The sequence below is a fragment of the Pieris rapae genome, chromosome 5, assembly GCF_905147795.1.
Source record: "Pieris rapae chromosome 5, ilPieRapa1.1, whole genome shotgun sequence".
NCBI lineage: Eukaryota > Metazoa > Arthropoda > Insecta > Lepidoptera > Pieridae > Pieris > Pieris rapae.
Window position 1 is genome coordinate 7,081,877 of NC_059513.1, and position 11,024 is coordinate 7,092,900.

At 32.2% G+C, this 11,024-nt stretch overlaps 2 protein-coding genes across 2 annotated transcripts; both read left to right on the forward strand.

Annotated features, from left to right (window-relative positions):
* The first annotated feature begins 2,288 nt into the window (after positions 1-2,288).
* On the forward strand, positions 2,289-5,415 carry LOC110996666 (uncharacterized protein DDB_G0283357-like). The gene is made up of 4 exons (XM_022264470.2): positions 2,289-2,404; positions 2,618-3,138; positions 4,386-4,598; positions 4,815-5,415. The coding sequence occupies exons 1-4, from the start codon at positions 2,396-2,398 to the stop codon at positions 5,203-5,205; spliced, it is 1,134 nt and encodes a 377-aa protein (XP_022120162.2). The 5' UTR covers positions 2,289-2,395; the 3' UTR covers positions 5,206-5,415.
* A 1,167-nt stretch (positions 5,416-6,582) lies between these two features.
* Positions 6,583-9,671, forward strand: LOC110996664. The gene is made up of 4 exons (XM_022264468.2): positions 6,583-6,591; positions 6,723-7,372; positions 7,493-7,705; positions 7,784-9,671. The coding sequence occupies exons 1-4, from the start codon at positions 6,583-6,585 to the stop codon at positions 9,669-9,671; spliced, it is 2,760 nt and encodes a 919-aa protein (XP_022120160.2).
* Positions 9,672-11,024: the final 1,353 nt, after the last annotated feature.

The window sequence follows — 11,024 nt, forward strand, 5'->3', positions numbered from 1 at the left end:
ATAAATCCACTTAGGACAGGACGATAAGCCTAAAATCGAATTATGTGCTTCATTACAACATTAGTCGAAGATTCTTTATAAATTACTAACAATGTTTAATCTTAAAATTAAACGCGCAATAAAATGAATTATGATTCATACCGAAAACTTTGTTCTTAATCCATTGATGTAAAAAATTAGAAAAATTACCATAATTTTGCCCTCATATGTGACTCATTTTTAAATCCACTTTTTCCTGTATTTTTGGGTAAGAATTCAATTTCAAAATGGTATAACATAAAATACACTGACATATTTTTTTTTCAATGTAAATTGCTGTATTTATTTTTACCTTTTATTAAAGTAGGCACAAATTGTTGTGCCTATTTAAAAATACTCGATGGTGTGTTTAGGATTTTATATATTTATTAAACTGTAAATTACTCAAAGTTCTTAGCATATTTATCGAACTGTTTCTCATTTTTTATTTTAACGGAACGTAATACTTGCTAAACGCGTATACTAAGCCAAATAGTATACGAGGATTTTAACCATTTTTTCATGTTATTGAGTTTCCAATAAGGTATTATGTTATGAAAGCTTACACATCGTTGAATTCACTTTGTGTTTTTCATTCGTTTTCGATGCGGAAAAAAGAACAAATATGTTCTAACGATATCAAGTTATTGATTTTCATAAACCAATATGGTAAGGTGTTCTGTGTGTAAACACAATCGCATAAAGTTAAATGAAGGTTTGAAATAATCATCTCAGGTATAACTTGAAAAGCTTACATTTATTTTGGAAAACACTTCAAGAAATACATATATTTTATCCATTATGATATTATAAACTTTTAAGTTGGATTAAGCCATTTAATATAACAAAAAAAATAGTTAAGTAATAAGTTGATTTGAAGCTTATGAAGTATCTATGAATAGTCTACGGGTACAAAAGTACTTTCTTATCACGAAACTAAATTAAAAATTATATCAGTAGGAATATTTAGTTTGGCTACAATACTCCTACTCAACGTATATTTTTAATATGCTGTTAATAATAAATAAATATATATATATATATATATAAAGTTGTATCTAGTACGTTATCATGAAGGCACAGGATCTAGATAAAATATCATACACAAAGCCTGGAGAAGCAAAAGCATTAATAATGAGGCTACGTATAGTTAAAAACGCACCATTCGTGTCAATTTGCAAATTAAAGGACCAAACATTCTTGTTTATGAATGATGTTGTTTATGAAAAACATCGTCTATCAGACAATTTATTTATACACGGCAAGTTTAGCGCTTTTTTTATTTAATAAATCTTCATTTCAAGACCCGGTTAAGCTTATCAACCCACATTGCTGTAAATAACAAGATGAGAAGTCTGTTCACGTATTTTGAGGGCTTGAAGTACCGACGACGAAGCCTGATTTCAACCGATAACTTAATTTGTTCTACAATACTACTTTATGTCAAGACTGACGATGCTTTAAGCAATTTAAAAAGCTTTTTTGCGGCGACGATATCTACTGTGGAAGTAATTATAAGCTGTCAAAGTGCCGTCAAACCACAAAGCTCGTTTGTAGGTGGTAAATTAGATTACTATTTTGATTTGTTTTATAATATTGTCTTTTATTAACATAACTTTTACACATTTAAAGATAAACACTTTTTTACGGATTATAGTTATGTATTAGTTAAGTAGTTGTAACGTCGGTTAAATTTAAAATTATGTTAAATTATTATAAGTTTAAATACAATAATACATTTTTCCTATTTTTACATTACTACATTTCGTCTGGAGTTTATTATCAATCTAAATAAGGTGATCAAAATGTTTACTTAAAAGTAATTGATTATCCTTTATCTTTAATAACTTCTCAATTACTAAAACGTTCAACCTCAACTATGTCTAGTTTAAGTTTTTTCCTAATCACGTCTTTTCCTCTTGGCTAAAATTACCACTATCCACAGATCATATTTTTCAGTTCCAGCTAGCATTTGTCCTTTAAATCAATTAGTTTGATTCACATATATTATCGCGTTACCTAACATACTCTTACTCCTACGATATTTTATGAATGACTGTACTAACCTTGCAACTCATTGATACTATCGAGATTATTTCCAATTTTAGTGGAAATAATCTTTAAATGTTCACTACTCCAATAAACTCCTAATATAAAATTACTGTGTAAATTTAATTCGCTAAAATAAATCATGATGTCATATCTTTAGAGCTAAATGCGTTTCCCTAACTCCAAAATTTAGGTATCTGTGAGGTCAATGTGTCGTCAGGCCCATGAGATGAGTAGCGAGGACGAAGGATGATTTTCCTATAAAAATCTCGGAGGACCCCAAACAGACACAGTTTCGAACACGACGCGGACTCGGAAGGACATCAAGATGAAACTGGTGAGTCCTTGACGTTCAGTGAACAGTGTTTAGTGAATTTATTCGTGTCTCAAAATTTTAATATTTAGTTAAAAGTGCGAGTGAACAAACTAATTCTAAATTTAAAATTAAATAATTTATGACACAGACTACAACGACTGTTACCTTGTTAGTAATAATTTAAAAAAAAATTATATTGCCTTTCGTTACTATTATTTATTTCTATTGTTACAGCTTTGCATATTCTCCGTACTTCTTGCTATTTCGTTAGCGGACGAAATAAAGCCTGAAGAAAATATTGAGGGCCTGCTTGGATTGCCGTCAACGGAAGTCGAACCTAAACCAATCGTCAAAAGCGAGACGCCAAGAAGAAAAATAAAACGACGCGTTGTTAGACCAAGGTTCTACGGTTCAAATACTCCTCAGAACAACTACAACCAACCGCAAAACAATTACAACACCCCACAAGGATACCCCAACAACCCGCAAAATAATTGGTCAAACAATCAGGATAGCTGGAACAAACCAGACCCCCAGAACAACTGGTCAAACAACCAGGATTCGTGGAACAATGGTTATCCTACAAACAACTGGGAAAAACCCACCAGCGCGCCAGTCCAACCTTCTTGGACCACAAGTGCTCCGGTACAGTCAACATGGCCTCAGGCTCCAGCCTCCACTTCTTCTACCACTACACCTATCCCAGTTATAAAGAACGAACACACCATTGGGGATAATGGCAGCTACAAATACGAGTAAGTTTATGTTTATTTTTTCAACGCTTACCCAAAAAGCTAATTATATTTACCGTGAGAGCCGAATTAGATAAATATTAATGCGATTCAGATTAAAAACTCGCGATCGTTATATAAAAAATCAATAAAAAACGTTTATTAAGCTTAATTTATACGAGGTTTTGTTTTAATTGTAATAAAGTTGCGATAAATTTGTTATTTGTTTATACTAAAATGAAAAGATAGAAATATTTCAATATATACTTTTTATTAGAGTCGAGAGAGAGTATTTATAAAATTAGTAGTTATTTCCATAATTATGTCCGCACCGACTTGAATAAATCCAGACTAATGCTTTTTACTTGAACTTTCCTGCTCAAGGCTATTCGTGATATCTTTAATTTGGCAAAAGAAATAACCGCGTGGTCGTAAAGATCAAATCCTTTCTCGGGTTTATTTATGTCGACCGCGCCATAAATTAAGGGGTTTAAGAATATGAGTGTGTTACTTTAAAGTATAACCAAATAAAATTTAGTTATTTTTAAAAAAAGAACTCGCGAGTATTTTTTAAGATTTTTTTTCGCATTATATATATATTTTGTTAATGACTTAGAATATAACATAAATACCAAGGTGTACATGAAGATAACAGTAATTTGCTTATTTAATGAGGTTTTAAATCACGTTAATTGACTCCTTTAGCAAATTTTAAAACGTTTTCTCATACTTGTAAATTACAAAAATCAATGTATGTATCTAGTATGTAACGGTTTTGGCTATTGTATACATTTGACATAAATATCGGCAGATAGCCGGTTATTTTATAACTAATTTAACTGTATTCGCGAGTTTAATTAGCATAAAAGGTATAATAAATAAATAATAAATGTAGCCAAAATCCTTTTAAAAAGTACCGTTTTATCTAGTACCTCTTTTTCTTTAAGCAAAGTTCCACGTCAAAATATTTACATACCACTTAAGGTGTAATTATAATAAAAATCTTTCGAATGTTTTATCAATCTTTAAACGTGTGTACGTGCAATTATTCTGAGCCAATTTAATAATTGTTTTTCCCACATAATATATTATATAACCTAAACTAAATTATATAGTAATCAGCTATTAATTTAAAAAAATCAAATAAATACATTTTGTGATCACGTATATGAAAGTTGAAAATGCCGGGTTATTTTTTTGCAATCATGCATTTACACATTTACTGAACTTTTATACCACGAAACAGTACTAATATTATTATTTTGATACAGATATGAAATCGCCGACGGCACTCATGTTATGGAGGAAGGTTACGTGTTAAACCCCAATACTGAGAATGAAATTGTAGTGAAAAAGGGCATGTACTCATTCAAGGCTGCTGATGGCAAAATATACACAGTTACCTACTGGGCTGACGATACTGGTTACCACGCAACTGGTGCCCACCTACCAACGCCACACCCTATTCCACCAGCGATTCAGGAGTAAGTACTCAAGAATTACTATTTTAAGACAGGTCAGAAAACTTAAGACATTACAACTATCATATATTTTATAATTATAATTAGGAACACGATAAACGTCATACTAAAAGCGATATAAAATGTAATATTATAAACCCAAATCAATGTTATGATGTGTGATACTTATCACTGTATATTTTAGTCTTGTGTTTTATTGATTACTATTTTTTTTCACAGATCCATTGACAAAAACGCCCAAGCTGAAGCTGAGAAGAACAAAGAGCAAGCGCAAAACCCACCCAAGCCAATCAAACCACCAACCCAAATAAAACCCCAGCCCCAACCTCAGCCACAACCCCCACAGAAATACCCCAATCAAGAATCAACCTACCCCGGACAACAACAAAACTGGCAACAAGGTTATCCTAGCCAACAACAAAACCAAGGCTATCCTAACCAACAGCAAAACCAAGGATATCCTAGCCAACAGCAAAATCAAGGATATCCTAGCCAACAGCAAAATCAAGGATATCCTAGCCAACAGCAAAATCAAGGCTATCCTAGCCAACAACAGACTTACCCTCAAGAACAACCAAACTTCTACCCTCCTCAATCATACGGAAAGTAGTTACCAGAACTTAAGTAGGTTACGAGTCGCAAGTTAAATGTTACCTCAGATAAGTTGTCTTGGCCTTTATGTGAGATAATCTATAATTAAGGAATAGCAGATATCTTGCTCACGATATGAATTGTGAACTCGATATCTGCATGCGACGAAACCATTTGTGATATTGATTTTCGATGCCAGTTCTAGATTTAATTTACTTTTAATAAATGATTCATAATACAAACAACTTTTATTTATTTAGCTTAAAAGGTGAATAACATTGCCTTTGGTTTTTATATTCAATAAAGTTTGAACGTAATAAAAAAAACCTTTTAAGAAATTGATTTAAATTTTTATTAGGTAATCCTCTGATTATTTTTACACCTAAGAAAAACGAAAATCTTAGTAAAAACATCTAATCTCCATGTACAACAAAGCAAACTACCTATTAATCAATAATTTGAAATGAATTTAATAAATATTCCTATCTTTAATATTTATTAGTGTTTTATGTTCACAACAAACATTATTAAAGGATTAATAAATAAGTTGCGAAAACGGTTCGAAACTAATTTTGTAAAAATAAATGAACAGTATACTAATTTATCAAAATCGAGGCCGCCCTTTGAATATCAATATTTTAAAAAACCAGTCTTGCGGGTCATTGACATTGGTCGTTATAAGAGCTGCAACATTTACACTTTCAGAATCACGCATCGAATAACTCGGATTCTGTTTAGAATGCCCAATTTATCTAAACATTTATCGGGATGTCCCTTTCAAATAAACTTTGTTGCGGTTGTACCCTTTTTTAATTAATAAAACAGCAAGGGCCACAAAAAGACGATCGTGTGTCATTTTGTTCGCAGTGTTTTGTTTTTGCAATATATAAATATTTATCAAAGCCAATTTGCATTTCTTTAAAATAATTATGCGCTTTTATGTAAATAAAAAATGTACTTTAATAGATTCTTTATTTTAATCACACGGGCCTGACAATGCTATGAGACTGATTGACAGAAGTGTAAACTTCCTCCTTCAGGATATTTCCAGTTTTTTTAAACCGGTGATGGCGACTTTGAAAGTATTGTACGTTTCCATATATTATTTCAGAAGCATTATTCTTATCGCAAGCGCATTTTACTGGACAATTTTCACTAAAAATGATATCACATTCTAAAAATTAGAGAAAAGTAGGATAATTATTTATTATCTCAGTTCCGCTGATACATCTAACGCTGGAGATAGAGAAAACAATCCGCACGAGATTTTCACGAATGCCTGGACATCGCGTGCGTATAAATGTATTCGGAATTCATTTTCATTATCAGTCTATTTTCTACTAGTGTTTCAGTGTGACGGATGCTTTATTGTAAAATAATAACAGCTTCAATTAAAATGAAGCTGGTAAGTGGAAGTGTTTGTGTTACAATAAATACGCAAATCAGGTGGATACTGAATTTATTATATCATTTCAGGTAACACATTTTTTTATAATTACAAGTCTGGGAGGGCTAACAAAATGTCAACGAACACAGGAGCAATATCCATTCCCACCGCAATATCAAACACCTAGTTCAGGCATAATGGTTTCAGACAGTTCAATTTATTTGCCACCTGAACCCCATACGCCAATGCCGTATTTTGCTGTCAATGACATGAACAAACTACCATACCAATTTTTGCCACCCAGTGCCACAAAAGCACCATCGGTCTACCCGTCGTCACACCAAATTATATTTTCTTCTACAATGAGACCAAACTTTGATGATGAGGATGATGATGATGACGATGAACACCAAATACGAATTTCGTCAACAAAACCTATATTTAAACAAAATCAAGAATCAATACCAAAAAATGTAACTGAACAGATGCATGAAAGGAGAGACATAAGAACTCTTCCTAAAATGTTCAGTTTTGAACAACACCCTCAAAATAGAATTGACGGAAAACAGCCAGCATTATTGCAACACGTTACAACGCAACAACCACTCAATCAAAACACCGCTTCTAGACGCATGATATTAACAAGTGAACTACAGAGAAACGATGTTAATGACCATTCAAAATCATATAACTCACAATTTCAACTCCCTAATATATTCTTTTCATCGACAACAGAGCCATCTATTCCTATACTACGTCTCTCCAACGAAATGGACTTAGACGGTAGCTTCAGTTATGAGTAAGTACATTTAAACGTTGTTATAACGTTGTATAATGTGTATTTCATTTCCATACAACTAAAGTCATAACTTCAATATTTATTATATTTTTAATGTAAATTAAAATGATTTTACTACAGAGCATTAGGTGCAGACCAGACCCATTACGTGCAACATAGTCGCATGGAAAATATGGGCTCTGGCAAAGAAGAACAAGTAGTGGAAGGCTCATACTCTTATGTTGGCGATAATGGACAAACGTATACAGTCCATTACATAGCAGATTCTAATGGATATCGAGCCAGTGGAGATCATCTACCATCACCACCACCAATACCGGAGATCATACAGCGGTATTAAACATTAATATATTATGTTTTAATATATTTTTTTGTTTTCAATTGAAGATGACCAAACCCTATTTTTTACAGAGCTGTTCAGTATAACTTAGCTGAAGAAGCAAGAAGACCTCCGAACATGAGATCTTCTTGGGAGGACAATGATTCAGACAATGAAAATAACGCAGCAGATAAGGGTTCACATTACGCACCTACACGAGGATTATTTACGGGAAAAACTCCAGAAGCGTTTTCATTTGGATTTGCACAAAATTCTAACTTACAAAATAATCAAGTTGTAACATCGGCAAGTTCTCACATACCAAAAACTAACTTTGATATAGCTGTGGAATTAAGTAAAGCCAAACCAAACCCAATATCGCCACAAATAACATTTTCAGCTTCACAAGGTACTCGGAATCCCTCTTCGTCGCCACAATCGCAACAATCCAGGACAATATCAGTAGAAAAACAAACACTACCACAAATAATGAACTATGAGGCTAATTCAAGAGATATGGATCAAGAAAACAAACCATTTTGGAGGTGGCAATACGGAATGAATGTAAATAACGCTGAACAAAATCCAAACAAAAATACAATATCACGATCTTTTGCTGAGGGAGATGACGTTATTATAAACTTTAATGACATGACTCCGCAACAATATACAGATATGATTCAAAGACAATTTTTAGGTCAAAATGAAGCTGCAGTTTATGATAATAGTTTAAAAACCTTTCCATCATCTACACCAAATTCAATAGTGACACAAGTTCCTAATTTTATAACAAGTACAATGAAAAATTTTAATGAAAACGAAAACCAACAAATCGAATATTCGACTCCAAAGAGCAATATGTATTCATATGCAAATAATAACCAGGACTTTAAAAACATGAATAATATACAAAATCAACCGGACATCAGCAATGGCTATTCTACCTTAAGAACTGAACATGTATACTCTACATCAACCGAGAGCATTAACAATAATAACAAATATAATGAAGAAATAAAAATTCAGCCAAAACCTCCAACGCCAAATCCATACATAGGCTTAATTCGACAGCAACATTTTCTACCACCAAATCAAATAGTAACACGGTCCTATGATTATGAAGACCGACCATATGAACCAGAAAAGGTTACGAAATCGATTGACTTACATTTCAATAATAATGAAAGACATAACACAAATCAGCAAAATTTAAACATACCACCGAGTAGTTATTGGCAGTCATTTAATGATATCAGCAGAACCACAACGGCAACTCCTTTTCAACATAGCACTTTCAATAACATACAATCCACCGACATGACAAAAACGGAAGAAAACAGCAGTTTTAGACCAATAACTTTCACAAAAGATCAATCAACCACAACAACGGAAAAGAGCATGGAAGAGTTACTTCAAGGGAACATATTTTTAAAGAATATTGTCCGTAGTAAAAAGGAAGAAAACGTCGAAAAATATGAGGCTGAACCTAAGGAAGAGAAAATTAGTTTTAAAAATGAAGGTAAGATTGAAAAACCTAAACACATTCAATCTCTTATCAAGCCGCAAAAAGAGTTAAAAACATTACAGAAAAAACTAGACATGAACGATGTACTCAATTACATCGCGATGAAAAATCATTTCGAACTTGCAAAGACGAAGCCCAAATCTTTAAATAGTAATAATTATCAAAACAAACCCTCACCCAATTTTATTCCATTACGAGAAGACAAACGGGAAAGCGGTGAAAGGGTTGAACAAGAAAGTAATACTCATAGAACAGTGAATCAACAACAAGAAGAATTACAAGGTATGATAAAGAATTACAAAGTTCTTCAACGTCAAAGAAATTCAGGTCAAAATCTGAATCATTACACGGAAACCCAGCCGAGACACGTAAAGACTTTTCAGTCTGACAGTTTACCCCCCTTGGGTCGGGCAGGACCTTCGATGAAAAGCTATTTGCCTCCAGCATATTTATAAATTAGATAGAATGTGATTAATTTTGTAAATAGTTTTCCAAAATGCATTTACTAATATAAGTATTAATGTAGAGTTGTTGTATAAATGTTCATGGAATTTAAACTTATAATAAATTAAGCGGTTGTTTCGTTAAATATTTTTATGTGAAAATTGACTGACCTACTATCCAGCTTAAAAATAATTCAATCATACTTACTCGCTTAATTGTTGAGTATCAAGAATGAACCATGTCAACAACATTCATTTGAAATGAAGACAGTTGAAAGTTAATTGAGTTTATATTGAATTTTCTATAGAAATTATATTATATTGATTTCAACTATTACTATATTTACAAGAAGAAAACTATAAGATACATCTAATAAGTAAAGCACGCAGTAATTTCACTATCAGAGTCGAAAGCGTATAGCAGATGCATTCCGCGGACTCAGCCACAGATGCCCTATTAAATATAATTGTGATACATTCTACTGATATAACCAAATATAGTGAGTCGGAATCTTTGAATTTATTTAAAAATTCATATTATCTAATAATACATTACATATTCTTATTAAATATTTGGGGTTAAGTAATCATTTTTTAATTAAATTTTTATGGTGACATATATTGTACTTAAAAATATCAATAATTCAATAAAAAATTGTAATAATTCCCTCCCTAATACTCCATCATCTATTAGGTGTTTTTTTATGATAGATAAGTGTAGGAGAATCAATATAAATATAAAAAAGCGTAGATGAGATAATAACTAACTTGCAGGGCAGAAGCAGTCGACAGCACATAATAGAGGAGTTTTCATTTAATTTTTATAGTCGACCCATTACACTAAATACCAACTGTATTTAGTGTTATGCGTTTTGTGATTTTCCTAGATTCTAGTCGAGGAGAAATGATTATATTAAGAAATAACTTGAGGATCTTTAAGAGCCTACCACCTCATCAAAGGCAGGCAAAACAGCTGTAAGCCCACCAGTGCAGGTGCGTTTATATATATTTTTACTTAAAGAAGACAAAAGCCAATAAAAACTTATGACATCAAAGTTTATACGTTTAAAATATTGTTAATTGTATTCATAAAATTAATTACAAAAATCCAATTCGCAGTGTCTGAATCGAACAAAGAGTTAGAAACAAAAAATTGTGCCTAATCAAAAACTCAAGTCAAACTCATCCACAGACGGGAAACCTTGTTATTCAAATTGCATGTTTTTTATTTGATGCTTAATTAAGCCGAAATCTACCTCCTCATTAAGCATTCACGAATTCCTAAACAACGGTGTTGTTTGCGTAGACGATTTGCGCTCTATTGAAAAGATACAGTTACTTTCTATATTTAGATTGTCTCAGATA